This window comes from Chrysemys picta, chromosome 1 (genome assembly GCF_011386835.1).
Source record: "Chrysemys picta bellii isolate R12L10 chromosome 1, ASM1138683v2, whole genome shotgun sequence".
In the NCBI taxonomy this organism is placed as follows: domain Eukaryota; kingdom Metazoa; phylum Chordata; order Testudines; family Emydidae; genus Chrysemys; species Chrysemys picta.
In genome coordinates, this window is record NC_088791.1 from 96,152,285 (window position 1) to 96,173,607 (window position 21,323).

A 21,323-nucleotide genomic window follows, 5' to 3' on the forward strand; every position below is an offset into this window, starting at 1 on the left:
AGTATGTCCACATCTTGCATACTGCATGCAGATGTGGTCGCCCCATCTCAGAAAGGATGTATTGGAATTGGGAAGGGTACAGAAAAGAGCAACAAAAATAATTAGGGGTATGGAACAAGTTCCATATGAAGAAAGATTAATAAGACTGGGACTTTTCAGATTGGAAAAGAGATGATGGGGGCGGGGGGGAATATGATAGAGGTCTATAAAATCATGACTGGTGTGGAGAAAGTAAATAAGGATATGTTGTTTACGCCTCATAATACAAGAACTAGTGGTCATCAAATGAAATTAATAGGCAGCAGGTTTAAAACAAAAGGAAGTATTTCTTCACAAAATGCGCAGTCAACCTGTGGAATTCTTTACCAGAGGATGTTGTGAAGGCCAAGATTATAACAGGGTTCAAGAAAGAACTAGATAAGTTCATGGAGGATAGGTCCATCAATGGCTCTTTGCCAGGATGGGCAGGGATGGTGTCCTTAGCCTCTGTTTGCCAGAAGCTGTGAATGGGCAACAAAGGATGGATCACTTGATGATTCCCTGTTCTACCCATTCCTTCTGAAACACCAGGCCACTGTCAGAAGACAGGATACTGGTTTAGATGGTCTGACCCAGTATGGCCATTCTTACGTCACTTCTGGCCTTGGATTCTATTAAGTGTTGCTAAAAATATTCTTAGAAGCAAGGGAGAGTGGGTCAGATGCAAACATCAGACATTTTGTGGCCTATGTGCATTCCTGCCTGTCAGCCTGTTCAGCAGCATGCAGGTAAGGCATCCCAACTCCAGAACTTCTTCCTTGGACCTACAGAAGTCTCTAGAGGGTGAAAAATACCCTCTCCCGTGTCACCATGTGCTTCCCCAGGTTCCCATTGCTCCTTGAGCAAAAACTTGGTGGGGAGGGTCAGGAGAGGAGAGAAGGGTCTGGGCTCCCATTGTTCCCCAGATCTATTAAGGGAGTTCCCAACTTTGAGGTTGTGGGAAAAGGGAGACCTTCCTTGTCCCAGATTGCTGTAGTTTCTCAACTCTTCTGCTGTATAGTAGAGTGTATAAATGACTCTCTTGTATAACTGAAAGTGATTGACATGGTGCTACCAGATGTACAGCGTACACAGAACATTTTTTTGTCAAACTAATCTGTTATAGAAGTGATCCTAAGTGGTAACAGAAAAATAGTAAGTAAATCTTCTAACAAAGGTGACCATTCAAGTTGAGTCCCCCTCTAACTTCTCCCCTTTTTCTCCCTATTAGCTGAACTCATTTGAACAGCTGTGTATTAACTACACAAACGAGAAGTTGCAGCAGCTCTTCAATCATACCATGTTCATTCTGGAACAAGAGGAGTACCAACGGGAGGGCATAGAATGGAACTTCATTGACTTTGGCCTGGACCTACAGCCCTGCATCGAGCTCATAGAAAAGCCGGTAAAAAAACCAATTTGCACATCCTTTCTGAGCAGCAAGGAGAGGCTGCATTACATGCTTTTTACTTTCTATGCTATCATGGACAGGCTGGGGACTGGCCTTCCAGTTCTTGCAATCCTTTATCTGAGCAAGTGATTTTACTTAGATGTGAACATGGGCACTTCTTTCTATCTTACTTCCAAATAATATATTGCTGATCAGATGTACCAGTACCCATTCCTAAATTAATGTGCTTTGTGAAATCCCCTGCAATGACCTTCTGTATTTTAATGTTCTCTGTCTATGCTTGTAAGGAGAGTGGCCAAGTAGCTTTCCTTTTTCCCTTTAAAAAGCATCCTGTCACCTAAGGCTGGCTCCCTAGACAATCCTAGTCTCGTTTAGGGGTCTTAGTAGTGAAAGGAACACTCCAGAATCCAACTGGGGAATCACAGGTGATATTCTGTGATTAGCCATTTCTGTATTATTGGGAATCTAATTTTAATACAGCTGCTTTTGGTGATTGGTTATTTTTCTTTCAAAGTGTTTAAATGTTGGCAGTAGCATAGGGCTGATTTGTGTCTTTATTGAGATGTTCTGGTATATTCCTTGTTTTAGGCGGGGCCCCCTGGTATATTGGCTTTGCTGGATGAAGAGTGCTGGTTCCCAAAAGCGACTGACAAAAGCTTTGTGGAAAAGGTGGTGCAGGAACAAGGCAACCACTCCAAATTCCAGAAGCCAAAACAGCTGAAAGACAAAGCTGACTTCTGCATTATGCACTATGCTGGCAAGGTAAGACTCATGGCTGCTGTGTGGAGTGAATCCAGAACATGCTGCTGGATTCTTCACAAATCTACTAGATCTAGCTGTTCTTAGAATTCTGATGCTTCACATGCCAATGAAAGAAGTTTCTATAATTACTCAGGTACCTGACCCAGATGACCCTACCAAATGCATCCACCTTGTGGGCTAGGAGGACTTGCCTACAAAACAGTAGGTGTAAACATTGCAAGACTCAAACTCCAAACTGAGACTAAGATGACCTAACTCAACTTGTTGACTCTTGGTGAACAAATATTCGAGTGATACTCCACTGCTGTTGAGTGACACTCTCAAGGTGGTGCATACTGGTATTGCAGCCTCACTCCTAGCTCTTTAACAGCACATACTATAGCAACTGTTCAACTGCATTCTGCAGGTGTGCTCACTAGATGCCTCAGAGTGGGGAGTAGAGGGTCAGACCCACAAACAATGTCTATTAACCACCTCCTTAATATTGGTTTTTAGACTTGTGCAGGGTCCTACTAGATCCTGCACTTTTGTAAACCCTCAGTCAATTTCTTGGTGATTAACATGATTCTTTCCTTAGGTGGATTACAAAGCAGATGAGTGGCTGATGAAGAACATGGATCCTCTGAATGATAACATTGCTACTCTTCTCCACCAGTCCTCAGACAAGTTTGTGTCTGAGCTGTGGAAAGATGGTATGTGATTAAAACTCTTTCCTGTTGGCAGTTTTTACTAGACGAATTGACATTTAACAAATTTGGTATCTGATAAAACTCTATGACAAGATGTGCTGCTTTTCCCCCTTAGAATGAGAATAGAGATCAGCATGATCTGGAATTGAGCCCTGTATGGGGTTATTTTATTTTTTATTCTGACCTGCAATACTCCCTCCCATCCGCTCCTGCAATGTTTCTTGCATTTTTATCCTGCTCCTACCCACAAAAACCTTAGATCCTGCAAGAGAGACAGATTTCCCCCATACTACTAAAATCAAAACAAAAAAAGTTGGTGTTTTTATATATATATAAAAATAAAATAGAATTCAGAGTTTTTTACCACTAAAAGAGTAAAATATCTTGCTTAAACCATGTAAAAATACTTTAACTCCTTTTATAATGGACAACAAATCTTTCTATCCCTCGCTTAAATTTATGTATTAAAATGTTTTTTTTTAAAAAAGGAACTTGCTTTACATTGCTGAAATTCTATTTGACACACTAACTAGAGATATAATATTTACCATAGTCTTGTCTTTTTGTCTTGTTTGGGGGTGGGGGTATATTTTTGGCCCATCCAATCCCGCCTACAACAAAGTATGTTTTACCTGCTCCCACTTCTGCGGGACCCAGGGGATCCCAGTCCCACTGCAGGGCTCTAATCTGGAACTTGCTATCTGCTTGCTTTGCTTAGGCAACAATACTGCACAGGAGAAATATCCCCTCTAGCTGAAATGAGGGGTTGACATTCATTGGCCTATAGCCTGGTGCATGCACTGCAGCTACTTCTCTAACCAAGGAATCCCAGGCTAAAATCTGAAGCTACCAGTATGTAGCTAGTAGCTACAGCATTCAAGCATGACATCTCAGAGGGTGAAACGATATAGTTAATTCTGTCACTAGTGTGTTCTTGCTGCAGTGTCATTAGGTGTTTTACTCTTTCCTCTTTGGATGCGTTTGTTGCTTTTGACTCTTACTGTTACTATCGCTTTTTTTCCTTGGGTTTTCTTTGACGTCTCTGTCTGTTGCAGAGATGCAGAACGTTCAGAGAGCCTATTTCTATCAACACTTTCCTATTCTTCATCTAGAACCAGGTGACTGAGAAAACCGGCTGTCGTGTCGTGTGTAACGCATCCTAGAGCCATGCAAGAAATGCTTCCGTTAATTCTTCTGTCCCTTTGCCACTCCTGCTTCTCTTTGTTCAGTCCCTTTGCTTCATGCTAGTAACCCCTCTTGGACTTGAAAAACAAAAGCAAAGCTCATACTTTGCAGTGAGATACTTGAAAATGCAGACACATCCATATGCTGTCCATGCACTCCTAAGATCTGCATAGGAACAGTTAGAAAGGAAACCTAGGAATAGCCAAAAAGCAAACATTTCCATCATCTGTTTGAATACAGACCCAGTGATGCTGCATTTCAGTGCAGGATTTTGAGGGATGGTTTCTGAGATGGTACCTATAAAAACAGAACTTCCACTGAATAGTACTCCAGTGGAATGATTTGACTTCAGCTGCTAACCATTTGAGAATGACTTAGAGACTAAGTCTCATGTGACTTGTTCTGCATGGAAAATGGCCTGCCTAGTGAATGCTGTACTGCGCCAGGCTTGCAGAATTCATTCAAAAATGACAGAATGCAGCTGAGCAGTCCCCATGGACTGTTCCTAGCTGAAACTTGTGTCTTAAATGATTGTCATTTTTGCTGTTTTCATGTAGACTGTAGGGATCAAGATTTTAAGAGAATTGTTCCAGTCAGAATCTGGGATACTCTTCTGTGGATTTCCCTATGATGTCATCCAGAGACATAGCCTTCTTTTCTCCCTAATTAAAGAGACTTGACCCTATTTTTAGTAGCTATTGTAGGGGTGGCAGATTGTAATGTTGCCTTTGCTGAATAGCAGAGCCTGCCTCTTTTGGGGGGGGGGGGGAAGTGTCTCATCTTACCAGCAGGTTTTACCCCAAAGCAAGGTTGTGCTCAAGTTAAATATATCCTCTTGGAGTGATTTCTCTCTCCCCCTCCCCCCTTTGACATGGTGATAGTTTAGATGCCAGGCAACAGCTAAGATCAAAGAAGCAATGATGCTACCAAGCCAATGTGATTAGGAGCTTAGGGAATTTTTGTCTTAGTTTTGCAGGCTGGTAGAAATTGGGTAGGAAAGTTGGGAAGATAAGTGCTATAGCTTCTCCTGGCCTCTTCCCCCAAAATTTCACCAGTATCTATTGATAAAATAGCCCAGTTCAAAAATGGAGAAACTCCATTAATCTGTGTCTAATGGCTTCTTCAATTCCTTGGAGCACAGTGTGTGTGGTACAAAAGGGAGCTGTTAGGATCTCTAACAACTTTTCCCACCAAGGCTGTTGGAAGTGTAGCACACTCTCATATCTAACTTACAGTGTACTTGTCCTCTGAAAAGTGACTCAAATAATGGCATTGTGGGGTTCCAAGTTTGTGATGGTTCCATTCCATGTTTGCTCAGTTTACTGGTTAAGAATGGGGCTTTTCTAACTGCTAGCCCTGCAAGGTCAAGCAGAGTTATTACCATGCACATAACTGGCTGAACTTATAGCTCCATTTGTGTCAGGGTTGCTGGTCGTTGTGTAGGAAGGAAAAAGACCAGGTTGAATCTGTTAGAAGTGCCATCTTTTTACTTGGAAACTAACCAAGCCTGGTGTGGAATCTGAGGTAGTAAACACAAAATCCATTATGCCATTTGTTGTTTGCTCTTCAGAATACAACTGCTCTTTTTTTAAACTGTCAGTTGTGTCCATCTCACACAACAATTCATCACTCAGAGACCCAGTAGTGGGCTGCTGCTTTCTTTCCTTCCTGCCCCACTCCTGCACAAATGCTGGACAGGACTTCTACATCTGTGTAGAGAAGAAGCAAAAAGGATCCTGCAGCTCCTCTTATCCTGCTCTGCCCAAATATTATTTGCAGACGCTCACCTACCAGACTGTAGTGGAAGTTCTAACTTTCTCCCTGTGCTTTCTTTAGTTGATCGTATAGTTGGGCTGGATCAGGTGGCTGGTATGTCAGATACAGCATTGCCAGGAGCCTTTAAAACCAGGAAGGGTATGTTCCGAACAGTGGGACAGCTCTACAAAGAACAGCTATCCAAGCTGATGGCTACCCTGAGGAACACCAACCCCAACTTTGTCCGCTGCATCATCCCCAATCATGAGAAGAAGGTGAAAGACGATCTCTGGCTGGGCTAGCCAAATACTGGCAGTGTCTTGGGAGTGAGGGGATGACTGGTAAACCTGCTTGTTGTGAAGGACACAACTATGGCCTTCGATCACTTGCAAGGCTTTGTAGAGGGGTATGAAGAGTTTCCTTTCCTGGTGACTGCATTTGTTGCACAGCAGAAGTAGTACCTACCTCTCTGTTACTCTTAAATCTCTGATGTCATTTTAATTATAGTCCACTTGTAATACCTGCCTGAAGCTCAGATGTATGATTTTCTTTCCAGATGGCTTTGTAACATTAAATACCAGCCAGACTGTTCTAGGGCACTAAGAATGAATCCTATAACTCCCTTAACTTTGGAGGTGGATCTCTGTTTTCCTCTATAGTAAGAAGGTGTAAGGGCCTTCCTTATGGCTTCCCCTGGAATGGGCACTTTGAGTTCAATGAGCAGAGTAGGAGTCTCTCTTTACAGCTCTGGTAAAGTTTTATAACGTTGTTAAATGCCTTCCCTCATTAGGCTGGCAAACTGGACCCCCATTTAGTCCTGGATCAGCTCCGCTGTAATGGAGTGCTGGAGGGAATCCGTATCTGCCGACAGGGCTTCCCCAATAGAGTCGTATTCCAGGAGTTCAGACAAAGGTAAAGTTCTGATCAGAGCATAAAAGTAGCCTCTCAATCATACCAGTTTAAATGCATGTTCAGTGCGTAAGAGTCGCTTTGTTTTAATCATAATTTGATTGCCCCTGCTTCTAAATGGCAGGGGACTTAAATATCAAAGGCAGTGACGTAGGAGTTCGCCACTTGTTGTTATGGGAGCGAGGTCTCTCTAGAGATTGTAATAATCTGTTGGATCTGGGCTGCTTTGCTTCTCTCACAACAAAAGCTGTGACTTGTGTGGTAAACCTGTAGTTGGCATGATGGGTAGAAGACCTCAGCCAAGACTGTGGCTTTTACTACTACCAAAGGGCATAAACACTGTATTCTGTAATCCACTAGATTTGCAAACTATACAAATTCATAGTTCCATGGGAATATGTTACAGGCATTATTCTCTCCCAGATTCCTTCATCGGAGTGTCTAGTGCAATTTCTATATCATCTGTCAAACTGGTCTAACACGTAGATTGTCCCTGCAGATATGAGATCCTGACTCCAAATTCAATTCCCAAAGGATTCATGGATGGAAAGCAGGCCTGTGTGCTGATGGTAAGCCACATCCTAAACCAGGGGCGGGCAAACTTTTTGGCTTGAGGGCTGCATCGGGTTTCGTAAATTGTATGGAGGGCCGGTTAGGGGAGGGGGTTGTGGCCTATCTCCCACCTCCTATCTGCCCCCCTCCCCCTGGGACTCCTGCCCCATCCAACCCCAGCTGTTCCCTGAGGGCCCCTCTGGGACCCCTGCCCCATCCATACACCCCCAGTCCTTGTCCCCTGACCGACCCCGGACCCCCACCGCCCCATCCAACCCCTCCTCTCATTCCTGACGGCCCCCCCAGGACCCCTGCCCCATCCAAGCACCCTTCTCCCTGTCCCCTGACTGCCTCCGGAACCCCTTCCCCTGACTGCACCCCGCCGCCCCATCCAACCCCCCTTTCCTTCCTGACTGCGGCCCCCCCCGGAACTCCTGACCCCATTCAACCCCCTGTTCCCACCCCCCATCCACACCCCCACCACCCTGAACTCCCCTGCCCTCTATCCAACCCCCTTTGCCACCTGTTCCCTGACCGTGCTGCCTAAAGCACCGGTGGCTAGCAGCGCTGGAGCCGGGCCACGCCGCTGCCGCCACCACTCAGCACAGAGCACTGTCAGGCTGGATTCTGCAGCTGCGCTGCCCCACTGCCCAGAGATACGCAAATTCAGCTACGTGAATAGCGTAGCTGAATTCGACGTATCACAGCCGACTTACCCCGCTGTGAGGACAGCGGCAAAATCGACCTCCGCGGCTTCCCGTCGACGGCGCTTACTCCCACCTCCGCTGGTGGAGTAAGAGCGTCGATCCCCGAGAGGTCGATTTCTACCCGCCGATTCAGGCGGGTAGTGTAGACCCAGCCCTGTATTACAGAATACATCCCATGTGCTCACAGAATTCTCCAACTGGAATGTCTGGTCTGTTATGGGGGAGAGCAGCAGAAGACTATAGCAAGTAAAAGCCCCTCTGACTAATGCTGCTAAACCTTCTGCTAGCCAAATGACACATTGGGATTTTTCATGCTGGTGAGCTGAGACTCAGATACAGGCGGAGGTGAGCTGGGGGGCGGGTTGGGGAGCTCCCGGTGGGTGCAGAGCACCTACCAATTTTTCCCCGTGGGTGCTCCAGCCCCGGAGCACCCACAAAGTCGGCACCTGTGCTGATAGCTGCTTTTAGTGCAGGGTCCAAGTGGCCAGTGCAGGAATGCCTGTGGCAAAGTGGCTATCTAGCATTCCGACTGAAACTGAACTAGTGTGTAGTGGATGCCACATCCACTCTGTCACATGCATAATGTAGCTGATTTTTTCCCCCCAGCTGTTAAATGCTTAATGCTAGGCAGGTCCTAGGGGAAGAGGAAACTGGGTGGAGCACTTCTTCTGACAAGGGAAAAGAAGCTGGAAGAGTTGTATCATTTATGGGAGGGATCAGCAAGTCTGTGCTGCTTAGGAAGGGAAGAGGAAGGTTAGGCACAGTATATATTTAAATATATTGGGTTAAACCCAAACCCAGCTACAACCTCTAGCAGACGGTGGGAGCACTATATTCTCATTGTAGCTTCTTAAACTGGCTAGTAAGATGTCCTTTTTTTTTTTTTTTTTGTGCACAAGTGGTCAGGCCAGGACCTGTTCCCTAAAGCACTCTTGTGGACTTAAATGCTCTAACGTGGTGTACTAAACCTGACTGCATGTTTCCCCTCTGCCCCTCCATCCCATTCTGTGCTTGACTGAACTCTAAGAATCCTTCTAGAGCAGTGGTTTTCAACCTTTTTTCATTTGCAGACCCCCAGAAAATTTCAAACAGAAGTGTGAGGGCCCCTTTGGAAATCTTAGAAATAGTCTGTGGACCCACAGGTTGTAAACCACTGCTCTAGAGCCAGCTGTGTCAACGGGCCAGATGATCTCGGTGCAGGGGAGGAATGTCTTCTAGCATTGTAAACGGTTGTTTCTTGTGACAAATCACTTAGAGCTGTCCCGGTGCAGGGATGTTTTCCTATTTCTAATGGGTGCATTCTCCCTCTCTCCCCTCTTTAGATCAAAGCATTGGAGCTGGATCCAAACCTGTATCGAATTGGACAGAGTAAAGTTTTTTTCAGAGCTGGAGTCCTCGCTCACCTTGAGGAGGAAAGAGACCTGAAGATCACAGATGTCATTATTGAGTTCCAAGCATGCTGCAGAGGATACCTAGCCAGAAAGTAAGAACCATACTCCATGATGTACATGTGTGTCAAATGCATACTCATCCTTGTTGGGTCAAGCTTCTATTCTACTAAGCCAACTAAAAATGATTCCCTTCAGAAAGGACTAACTCTTTTCTGAGGATTCAGTCACAAAATGCAACAGTTGATGTTTAAGGCATTTACAAAACTCAGGCACAACTTACGAAAACTTGACACCAGAGTGAAATTGCAATGCATTGACTAAATCCTGGTAAAGACTTCTGCAAGGAAGTGTTTGAGCTAGTATCCTACATCCTCCTTGGTTTTTATAGGCTGTAAAGCATACTCTTCTCTATAGGTACTTCAAGCAATGGGAAAGCCTTTTGCCAGAGCAATCACAACCATAGATGGCAGATGTGAGAATTTGAAAAGGGTTTCTGCCATCAACATGGAGACAGTGTAGTGCAATACAAAAGTTTTGTGTACATCTGCCTCTCAAAACTCTAGAGTTGGGACTGTGGAGAGAACAGTATAAACCACAGCACATTTCTGTAAACATACAAATGGTATGGTGAGCAAACAGACATCGAACCAGTAGTGAAGGGAGACATGGGCAAGGGAACAAAGATCTCTTGATGGTGAGTAGTGAGCCATTGAGGCTGGGAGGATTGTTCCTCATGGGGCAGAAGTTGGAGAGAAGGCTCTTCCTTACTGGTGAAGAAAATGAAGGAAGGAAGACAGCCCATGTATACTGAGCAGTATAGTCAAGGTCTGAAATAAAGAAAGCTCATGGAATGTTTAGAAAGGACAATCTGGAAATGACAGTTGGAGGTGGCTGAGGATTGATTTAATGATGTAGATGTCTGTGTGGAACCTGTGGCTTTGTTGGTTGTCTGACCACTCTTATTTTTCAGGGCCTTTGCCAAACGTCAACAGCAACTAACTGCAATGAAGGTGCTTCAGAGGAATTGTGCTGCCTACTTGAAGCTGCGTAACTGGCAGTGGTGGAGGCTGTTCACCAAGGTACATCTTCTCACCTGGCTGTTTGGCAAAGGGTTAACAGCTGTAACTGGAGCTTTCCATGCTCAGCAAGACAAACACTTCTCCATACAGGATCTCTGCTCCATGTTGTAGCTGGATAATACCAGCAGAGCTGTTCCAAGTGTAGTTATGCAGGATATCTGCATGCCTCAGGTGCACTGCTGCATAGGAATCTAGTAACGCTGTGGAAAAGGCAAAAGTGATCTTCCAAGTCCTCCAAGCCCAGAAGAGCCTTGTCCTCTGTACCCTTCCAAGAGGAGGGCTGTTTGTTGTATAGCTGAACTGTGCTGTTGCTGGAGTTGTTTAGAGTGGTGAGGGGTTCACCATCCCTCCCAGAGCAGTAGAAGAAAAGAGGGGGAGTGCCGGAGGTTCTGATCCTCTACCAATAGACTCAATCATTTTCTGGCCTGTAACTGAAGTGGGCATCAGCAGGAATGAGGCTCTTGAGCTGAGTTAGGAGCAAAGTAAATCTTAATTTTCCCCTACTGTGAAATGAGATTTGATGGACCTTTCTGTGAAGTATCCCTTGCCAACATGCAGATGGACTTGCACTCTTGCTCTTCTCTCCTGATGTCTTTCCTGGCTTAGCACCAGGTCCTCCATGCACCTAGACATTACCTACCTCTTTCCTGCTGTATCTTGGCCTGAAGTAAGGGGTGGGTGGGCATTGAGAGTTAATGGTGGGGTAGATTATACGGAGTCTCGAATGATTCTGCCTCCCAGCAGCACCTCTCCTACCATGGCATTCTCTAGTGTCCCAACAAAACCCTGGCAATTGACCAGTACACCGCTACCCGATATAACACGAATTCGGATAGAACACAGTAAAGCAGCACTCCGGGGGGGCAGGGCTGCACGCTCCGGCGGATCAAAGCAAGTTTGATATAACGCAGTTTCGCCTATAATGCGCTAAGATTTTTTTGGCTCCCGAGGACAGTGTTCTATCAGGGTAGAGGTGTACTTTAGATCTAAAACAAACCTTATCTAAGCTTGTGTTGGGACTGGCCTGTTTTCTAGTGTAAGTTTCCTTCCAGTGCCCATTACTGAATACTAGGGCCTCTCCATGCTATTTTTCTTGTTATTGACTCTCTATACATTCCATTAATTTTCTCCTTGCAGGTGAAACCCCTGCTGCAGGTAAGCAGGCAGGAAGAGGAGATGATGGCCAAGGAAGAAGAGCTGGTGAAGGTCAAGGAGAGGCAGTTGGCTGCAGAAAACAGACTGACTGAGATGGAGACCCTCCAAACACAGGTGAATCTCCCTCACAAAACCTCAGCTAGTCAAACTATTAGATGGCTGTTCTTTCACATAGCTGGTCCATGATCTACAAATGGCAGGATTCCTGCTTAGGTGTTAATTAGTTGTCTCTGGCTTAAGTACCCCAGCTCTCTTCTCTTAGTTCTGCAACAGTGAACAGCTGTTGCTCCGTTACAGCCATCATTTGGATTAAAATCTCCATTGACTGAGTATTGTGGAGAGTCACAGAAACAGAACGTGGTCACTAACCGATTGTTTCTGGCTTGGAGTAGAGAAGGGTTTTTTTTGTTTAGGGATAACATCTGTGTGTGTTCCTCCTCCCTCATAAAGAAAAATCTTTCACACTCAGGAAGAGCGGTCCCAAGACATCTCTTAAGGGTTGATGTAACATATGAGATTGTACTATACAAGTTTATGCAAGGGGATAAAACTTAAAACATGACATTCCTACTTTGGCTTGTGACTAGCAGCAGGAGACTCCTGGTCCTGCACTGAGAAGAGTCTATGCAAAAGGAAGAGCATATGTGCAAAATATAAGGAAAAGCACCTGGGGTTTAGCACAAAAGTAAAGTCAGTGATTTGGAACTTAAAGATCCTGGGTTTGTCTCCTGTGTAGCTAATAGCAGAGAAGCTGCAGCTGCAGGAGCAGCTGCAGGCAGAGACTGAGCTCTGTGCTGAGGCTGAGGAGATAAGGGCCCGTCTAACGGCGAAGAAACAAGAGTTGGAGGACATCTGTCATGACCTGGAGGCCAGGGTGGAGGAAGAGGAAGAACGGTGTCAACATCTGCAGGTTGAGAAGAAGAAAATGCAGCAGAACATTCAGGTAATATCCTGGGAATGGCACCAGTGTGTGTGAATGAGGTGGTTAGTGAGTATCAGAATAGTGCTGCTGTCTCAGTGGGAAGGATAACAGAACAGGAGGCAAAAAATAGTGGTATGGAAGGTGTGGTCTGAACTCCACTAACTTGTTAGGGTTTGTTACCTCACTCGTGCCTTCAGGAAGTTGGCACAGACTGCTGACTCTGGAGACAGCAATAGGACAGTTCTAGCTCTGGGATCAGCTAAGCGTAATACACATATAGCTATCTGAGAATTTCCCCAGTTCTTAGGTGATGGTTGAATCTGAGGTTGCTCTTAGGTGGCTGGGTGGATCCTTAGTTAAAATGGTAGTCTGGAGACTATATATCCTCTCTAGCAGAAGCAGCAGTGCCACTTTGCATATAAGTTTATGTACTTGATTATATTTCTAGATGGGAATGCAGTGTGCTACATCCAACTAGTGGCTACAGAATTCCTGTATATTGGTGATTGTTTGGAGGATGGGGAGACCCTCATTTTGAGTGTCAATTTATAATGGTTGTATTAATACTATAGTGATGACATGTGAACAGTATGAATAACATGCCATGGGCCTTATTCAGGAACTAGAGGAACAGCTGGAGGAAGAGGAAAGTGCAAGGCAGAAGCTGCAGCTAGAGAAGGTGACCACAGAGGCCAAGCTGAAGAAGCTGGAGGAAGATCTGATAGTTTTAGAAGACCATAATCTCAAACTGGCCAAGGTAAGGTGCACACACAGCTCCCTACACAACAGCATCGGGGTGCCCAGCTGGTCTGGTGGGTACAGGAAGTCAGCTGTAGCCACTCCTGGTATGTTTTGTCAAGGAAGGGGCTAAACTGGGCTTTCAGTGTCTTTGCTGACTTCCTGAGCTGAACACATTCCTGAAATTAGTTACCAGTTTACAGGTCAATATACAGAGACTGATACTGTGCACAAGCAGTCTTGAGTGGGCCTGTTGTGTCTGATTTATATTGCCTAGGGTGAGCAGCACATAGCCTAAAGAGCTCTCTTCACTTTCAAAGGGCTATCAAATACTAGTCCGCTATTTTAAAAATAGCTAGTATTTGGAATCTACACTGAATCCTGAAGTCTCCGTTATCACCAACTTTTATCTCCCTTTGGTCAGTGTAAAATTCCTTCCAGGGAATGGTCTTGTAAACCTGGAGACCAGTCTCCACTCCCACTCTGTCAGTGAACCTCCCTCTGAAGCCAGTGAGCACCCATTCCTTGTGTCCTGCGGAAGTGTGGTTGCTGGAGCCCAGAAGACTCCGGCCTCTGCCCCCACCCACTCTGGGACTCCAAGAAAAGAGTGCTTTATTTTCCCAGCCTCTTGGACTTGAACTGGGGTTATATGACTAGTTCTGGGTGTGGTGGTGGTGGTGGTGGGGGGGAATGGGGACAGGGGGGTGTCAGACTTCCATTACTTCTAATCAGGTATGCATGGACAGTTGGACTTGATACTGTCATTCAAACATTGCCAACCTAGAATGAGTTGTGCAGCCCAGTGAAAGAGCCATGGGACATTCTTGGCCTAAATTAAACAGTATCTCAATTCTTAATCCAGGAAACGAAAGTGTAAGGGTTACACTGTCCCTGTATCCAACCCATTGTGCTGTAGCCTCAGAAGCTCTTTGGTCATAGGATGATCCTATATATAGGATTTGGGAAACCCAGGAAGTGTGGGTCAGCCACCACTCTCTAGCCAAATCCAAGACTGGGTTTGGGGTTTGTTTCTGTGGCAGGAGTCGGCACACATGAACAGATTATAGCCTATTTCAGTCTATACAAATGAGTTCATCCAAATTCCAGCACCAGATTTGACACTGGCTTTTAAATTCTGCAGGAGAAGAAACTGTTGGAAGACAGAGTATCTGAGTTCACAACCAATCTAACTGAGGAAGAGGAGAAGTCTAAGAGTCTGGCTAAACTCAAGAACAAACATGAGGCCATGATCACAGATCTGGAAGGTAGAGAGAGGGCTTGGGAAGAACTGGCTTATTTAGTATTGGTGTTCCTGTCAGTCAGGATTTCCTAAATCTCAGTCAGACTGATTCTAGGTCTGTGGCCTCATTGGGATTCCAGTTACCAAAGGGTTAATACTGTGGGACTGTAGCGGGAATGCTATTGATCAGTCTGATGGAACCATTCAGTGGCTGGCTGGCTGAAGGTTATACGCCTTGTCAGCTGTGCTTTGGTCTAAATAAAATCATCTAAACCAGCAAACTAATGGCGAAGAAAGACTGGTTCCATTTCTTTTCGTGCTGTGGGAGTGTCTCCGCTCTTCTGCTTCCAGTGGTACCTGTACACGGGGGTTAGTGCTGCTGCTGATCCAGTCTCTCTCCTTGTTAGGGCCGTTCAGGATGCAGATTTAAAGATTTTATTCACCACTGATTGGTCTCTGTGGAAAAACTGCTGGGAGAAACACAGCCTGGAGCAGCCCATTCCCTTTCTGTGGAGGGAGGGGAGCTATTGCTGAGCATCACTTTGTAGCTACATGTGCAGTGAGATGTAGGTTGGGAGGAGCATGGCACTGTCTTCCCTGGCAAAGGCGTTCTCATGATGGAGGAGAATAAGGGGAGCTGGCTGTAAAGTAAGAACCTGAAACATCTTCCGGATCTCACGTCTAACAGGAGTGTCAGATTGGGGGCAGACGCTACAGGTCATGGGAAGAAGATATAGTATCCAGCAGGGTGGTGGTTAGATGCTATATTAGAAAAGATTGTCACTCAGTTTTGCTCTCTTGCTGATGCATCATGTGGTGTCCTAAGAATAAATACCTTCATTTATGCTACTGTGTCCCTCTTCCCTGTCTGTCTCCTTCAGAACGCCTGCGTCGCGAAGAGAAGCAGCGGCAGGAGTTGGAGAAGACTCGCAGGAAGCTTGAGGGAGACTCCACTGATCTGCATGACCAGATTGCTGAGCTGCAGGCTCAGATTGCAGAACTCAAAATGCAGCTGGCCAAGAAGGAAGAAGAACTACAAGCAGCCTTGGCTAGGTGAGGCCTTGCCATCTGATCAGAGTTTCTTGCCCTGTGTTGCTTATCGGAGTAGGAACTGAATGGAATAGGCAGCTCTTGTAAACTAGCTTATTTGACTGTAAAATCAATGCATTTAACACTATAGTTTTTTCACTGCTGATTCCTGCCACAGACGTGTGTGCAGCAGTAGAATATGAACATGCTGTGAAATGCCCATGCTTCCCAGGACAGCAATACATCAAAGGGGGTTGACATGGGCAGCAGCAGGGGCAGCTTAGTTTACTGAACCGATACAAAAATCAACCTTGAAAAGTCAGTGCTTAAGTTACATTCTACATTACAAATTAACATACAGTATGTGGCCCCTTCTCTTCTGTCTTCTCCCACCTTGTCAACATTTCTCTGCCCTCCAGTTTGAACTAGATAATCTCACCTCTCAATCAGTGGCAGACAGAATTAGGACCTTTAACTGTGGAGGGAATAAGACCAGAAACTGGGACCTTGGCCTCACAAACCAGTGCAGAGCACTAACCTCTCTCCTATTCACTATTTTGTGATCACTTTTCTTGGAGACAGGTGGTGTGGGTCACTCAAGCTTCACGTGGCTAGAACTGTATTGCTGTGTCTTATGCAGGGTGGAGGAGGAGGCAGCCCAGAAGAACATGGCTTTGAAAAAGATCCGGGAGCTGGAATCTCAGATCACTGAACTGCAGGAAGACCTGGAGTCTGAGCGGGCAGCTAGGAACAAAGCAGAAAAACAGAAGCGGGATCTGGGAGAGGAGCTGGAGGCACTGAAAACAGAGTTAGAGGATACGCTAGATTCAACTGCTGCACAGCAGGAACTCAGGTAACTGCAATACTCAAAAACAGTGGTGCTTGGTGAAGTAAACCAGGTGCTAGCATCTTCACCATGGGAGAAGACTGAGTACTTCAGCAACTGCAGAGATTTAGAGAGGCTAGAGTGAAATGTCTGGTTAAGACTGCAGTCTCTCACAAGATGGTACCTTTCCTGGTTTGTGAAAGCTGATATTTTCCTAATCCTAGAATGACAAGGCCCCAGAACTACTGTTCTTGCAGCCAATGGGCAAAATAGACCCAGTCTGGAAGACACTTCTCCAAGCTTTGATCTGAGCTTAGAATCACAAAATTTAAAGATGGGCAAGGCTGGACTCTGATAATAACTCAAGGATTGTTTTATCTTTTCATAGCTTGAGTCTCTTAACCAGTACCTGTTTATCTCTGTCAAAGATGCCAAGCTACAGGGGAATGCATGTTCCTTGGTCTTGTCCATTAAAAATGTCTGGGGTTTTTGCAGGTCAAAACGGGAACAGGAAGTGACTATTCTGAAGAAAACCCTGGATGATGAAGCAAAGACCCATGAGGCACAAATCCAGGAGATGAGGCAGAAACATTCACAGGCATTGGAGGAGCTGGCAGAGCAACTGGAACAAACCAAGCGGGTATGTAAGAGAACAGGAGTCATAGTGCTGCATCAGACAATCCCTCTGGAACAGTAGCTGCTGTACAACAGGGGCCAATATTTAAAGCTTCAGAGGACTATGGAAATACACCCGATCAGTTACAGAATAGTAACTAATTTGTCTCCTGTTTTTCTCTCCTTCCCCCCCCCCCCTCGCTGCTGCCCCTCGCCCCCAGTAGATCAGCATATACCCTGAAGCATTATAGTTACTCTTAATATGTTGCACTCAGTGCTCTCCCCTCTCACCCCCAATATAACTGTACTGCATAGCTGTGACACACTAGTTCCTTTCAATGATGGTACTTGCTGACCTCTGGTCCCTGCTCTTACTGTGACTGGAGGGAGTTTAATTTGCTAATCTGAACTACAATACTGTCCTCAGTTTTATCTTCTCCCCATGACTGTTACTACTTTGAGTAGGTAAATGTCTGCAGCTCTTCAGTGGCTGGGTGCTGAATTCTAACTATGGGATCTGCTTTCTTGAGTAAGCAGACAGGGCCTAACTGTGAAACACTATTTGTTGGCTGTCAGAATAAACACCTCAGTGAGAGTAGTATCAGAGGGGTAGCCGTGTTAGTCTGAATCTGTAAAAAGCAACAGAGGGTCCTGTGGCACCTTTGAGACTAACAGAAGTATTGGGAGCATAAGCTTTCGTGGGTAAGAACCTCACTTCTTCAGTGAGAGTAAAGATCCACTACATCTAAAATCTGCTCTTTCTCCTTCAGGTGAAAACTAATCTTGAGAAGGCAAAGCAGGCTCTGGAGAGCGAGCGTGCTGAGCTGTCCAATGAGGTGAAGGTGCTTCTGCAAGGCAAAGGGGACTCTGAGTACAAGCGAAAGAAAGTAGAGGCCCAGCTCCAAGAGCTACAGGTGAAATTTACGGATGGTGAAAGAGTGCGGACAGAGCTGGCCGAGAAAGTCACCAAACTCCAGGTAAGGGTCCATGAGTTTTTTCCTTAGCTCCTGTGGGGGCATGTTATGGGAAAGGTGGAAAATGACTGCTTTAACTATTGCTGCTGACTCCATAAGGGAGGGGTAAACCTTTCTCTCCCTCCCACTCAGTGGACACTGCCTCATGGTGCCTTCGTGTAGGGATACCTAGTGAAACTAAGTGCGATGGGTGGGAGGCATACTGTGATCCAGGAAAGAGCAGAAACATGGTGCTGAGGAACTGGCATATCTAGTCTTGGGGCAGGCGGGTGTAAGAAAGAAAAGTATCAACAACTCCTCTCTGTAACATTGAGTAATTGTGTAAGATCTCCCGTGGGCTGCAGCAGAATGGATGGCCAGTGCAGGCCTTCACAGATGGGGAAATTTGAATTGAGGTTCCATTAATGTCTTATTCAAGGATTCCATCCTTGGCACTCTTAGACATGTAACGCATCCTGTTTGCAGTGAAGAAGGTGGCTTTTTCACAGGTCAAAAGCTGCACATCTATTCCTAGTTTGTTTGTGGTTCCATTTGATAACTGGCATGCTTTAACTTCTCTTGCAGGTCGAGCTGGACAACATTACAGGCCTTCTGAATCAGTCTGACAGCAAGTCAATCAAATTAGCGAAAGACTTCTCTACTCTGGAGTCACAGCTTCAGGATACCCAGGTGAGGTGTGGGAGTTGCAGCATCCTTATGTACTGTATTCATCATACTTGCCACATTAGTAGAGCACAGAGCAGATCTCAGCACTAAATACCCATGAACTTCTGTGCATCAGGTGTTTCTGGCTGACGTGATACGTTGAGTGGGTCCCCTCAGGAATGATCCCTCTGTCCTCTACCTGCTCCATCAGTAAATGGAACAAACTTAACTTCCTTTACCCCAGGATTAGAACCATTCCCATCACCTTCCCATTTGAGTGTTTGCGTGTGTGCCAATGCAGTGTTCTAACTTTAAGATCAGTGGTGGTTTTGGTGCACACTGTTTTTCAATTACTTTTCATTTGTAGCTTCCTGTGAAGTCCATAGTGACTGCACAAAGTAGCCTTATTTGGTAGTGAAGGGGAAAGCAGTACATCAGATACATTTGAGTGTTTCAGAAAACCTTATTCTGTTTAGATGGGCTTGGATATAATTGCCATTTAAGTATATGGGCCTGCAGCCAAAGGGGTGAGTTGTGGGGATACTCTACAGAATGATGAAGGTGGTCAGATTGGACCCAGTATTCATCTGGCAGAGTAAACAGCATGTAGATGGAATATAACTATGCTGAACTGGAAGGCACTGAACAACAGGGAGGACGCATCATAATTCAGAAAGAATTAATTGGGAAGGAGCAAGTTAGAAAATAGTCTCTTAGTACTTGTTGCATCTGGTCTTAGATTATAAACTCTTCACAACAGGGATTCTCTTATTATTTGTACAGCACCCTGCACAATAGTCCCAATCCTGCTTGGGACCTAGGTGTTACTATAATACAGATAATAAATAGCTTATCCAAAGTTACTGTTGAAAAGGTTGATAGTGGACCTCTGATTAGAACAGAATGTGTGGCAGCAAAAGGCCAGTATAGTTTGGGGCTTTGTATGCAGAAGCAGCATATCTCTATCACCTCCCTGCTCTACGATATGCCTCTGATGCAACCATGCTTAGACTATTGCATTCGGGTCTGGGCAGAAAGACTGACCAATTAAAGATTGCTCAGAAGAGGAAACTATTAAGGGGCTGGATGGAAGCTTTTATGTAGAACTTGGCTAAGTGGGGAAAGTGATGAGCCTACAAATTTGGGGGTGTAAATGCCAAGGAAAGGAGAAGAATTATTTGTGGTCCATGAGTATAACTCTGAAATGGAGGGGGAAAGCTTAGGTTGAATATTTAGGGGCTGACTGTAAGACCTGTCAGTTTGTGGAATAAGCTCCATCTCTTATTGACACCTGTGTTCTTGGAACACTTAAAAGTAAACTAGACCCAATATTAATACACCACCGAACAATTGTGCATTGGCAGGGAAATTGAAGAAATCAGTATCTTTAGGTCATCTAGTCTAAATAGTGGCAGCATGATTTAATCAATGTGGGTGCTGCCCTAGGACAGTTTGTAGATCACAATCACCTATTTGAGCAGGAGTGTTAAAGGCACCAGCTGCTTAAGAGAATTATCATTAACCTGTTCCGATTTTCAGTATTCAAGTCCATCATGAAATGAGGATGGCAGAATACAGCTAACTGCCAGCATGAACTGTTGGAAGGAGTTGAAAAGCTTTGTGTGCTGTTTGCAGAGAACCCTGGAAAGGACTATGGGGTGGCTGGGCCGGGAGGCAGATGCTAGCACTTGTGCATCTCAGCTATACATAGTAAAGGAGTGTCCTTCAATGGTTAGAGTAGGACTGGAAATAGGAGTTGTGGGTGTTCTCCCTGGCTGTACGCTGACTTGCTGAATGACATTGAGCAGTCATTTAAACTCTGTTTTCTCTTTGAAAGTAGGATTCTTTAACTGAATCTCATGAGTTGACATCCACGTTGGGTGGTTGGGGATTGTAAAGTTCCTTGGCTTCCTTAAATGAAAGGCTCTAAATGCCCATGTCGTTGCTGTGTAGGAGCTGCTTCAGGAGGAGACGCGCCAGAAGCTGAGCCTCAGCACCAAACTGAAGCAGGTGGAGGATGAGAAGAACAGCTTCAAAGAGCAGCTGGAGGAGGAAGAGGAGGCAAAGAGGAACCTGGAGAAACAGATCTCTGCCCTTCAGCAGCAGGTACAGAACCTGTATCTCCTAGAACAAACCTTCCTGATTCCTCGGAAATTTAGTTCAGATGGAGAATGCTGGATTTGTTAGCAAAGGAAACTATCCTGAGGAAGCAGGGACCTTGCAGGGCTCAGGCAACTGAAACTCCTGATAGAAATCTAAAAACATTTAGCATTGTATCAGAGAGAATCTTCCCTAGAAACACCTAACTATTTGAGGAGAAGGGGGACTCTTCATCCCACACACCTCGTAAGTCTGACTAACATGATCAGTTCAATTCTAAGGGAATAATTTTTCATCTCCCCCCGCCCACACTTAGGGTGACCAGATCACACAGGTGAAATACCGGGATGCGGGGGGGGGGGCGGAGCAATAAAAAAAAAAGGGGGGGGGAATGGCCACCAGAGCTCCACGCTTTTCTCCCCTCCCCCCTCCCCCCTGCACCAGCATGCCTCTGCTCCGTCTCCACCTTCCCCCTCCCTCCAGCGCTTGCGCTGCCATACAGCTGATCAGTGGACGCCTGGGAGGGAGGGGGAAGGAGGAGGAATATGGCGTTCTTGGGGAAGAGGCAGGGGTAGGGTAGGGATTTGGGGAGGGATCCAATGGGGGAAGGAGGTGGTGGAG

At 45.5% G+C, this 21,323-nt stretch overlaps 1 protein-coding gene across 1 annotated transcript in view; it reads left to right on the forward strand.

Annotated features, from left to right (window-relative positions):
• MYH9 (myosin heavy chain 9) overlaps window positions 1–21,323 on the forward strand; it is a 90,653-nt gene that overhangs the window by 61,014 nt on the left and 8,316 nt on the right. Inside the window, exons 13-30 of the mRNA XM_008176767.4 lie at window positions 1,250–1,423; window positions 2,018–2,191; window positions 2,769–2,883; window positions 5,902–6,095; window positions 6,611–6,732; window positions 7,229–7,298; window positions 9,311–9,471; window positions 10,350–10,458; window positions 11,596–11,727; window positions 12,350–12,556; window positions 13,155–13,292; window positions 14,415–14,538; window positions 15,395–15,566; window positions 16,183–16,395; window positions 16,864–17,008; window positions 17,754–17,960; window positions 18,522–18,626; window positions 20,556–20,708. Of these exons, the coding sequence (XP_008174989.1) occupies window positions 1,250–1,423; window positions 2,018–2,191; window positions 2,769–2,883; window positions 5,902–6,095; window positions 6,611–6,732; window positions 7,229–7,298; window positions 9,311–9,471; window positions 10,350–10,458; window positions 11,596–11,727; window positions 12,350–12,556; window positions 13,155–13,292; window positions 14,415–14,538; window positions 15,395–15,566; window positions 16,183–16,395; window positions 16,864–17,008; window positions 17,754–17,960; window positions 18,522–18,626; window positions 20,556–20,708 (2,715 nt within the window). The remainder of the gene's footprint in view (window positions 1–1,249; window positions 1,424–2,017; window positions 2,192–2,768; window positions 2,884–5,901; window positions 6,096–6,610; window positions 6,733–7,228; window positions 7,299–9,310; window positions 9,472–10,349; window positions 10,459–11,595; window positions 11,728–12,349; window positions 12,557–13,154; window positions 13,293–14,414; window positions 14,539–15,394; window positions 15,567–16,182; window positions 16,396–16,863; window positions 17,009–17,753; window positions 17,961–18,521; window positions 18,627–20,555; window positions 20,709–21,323) is intronic.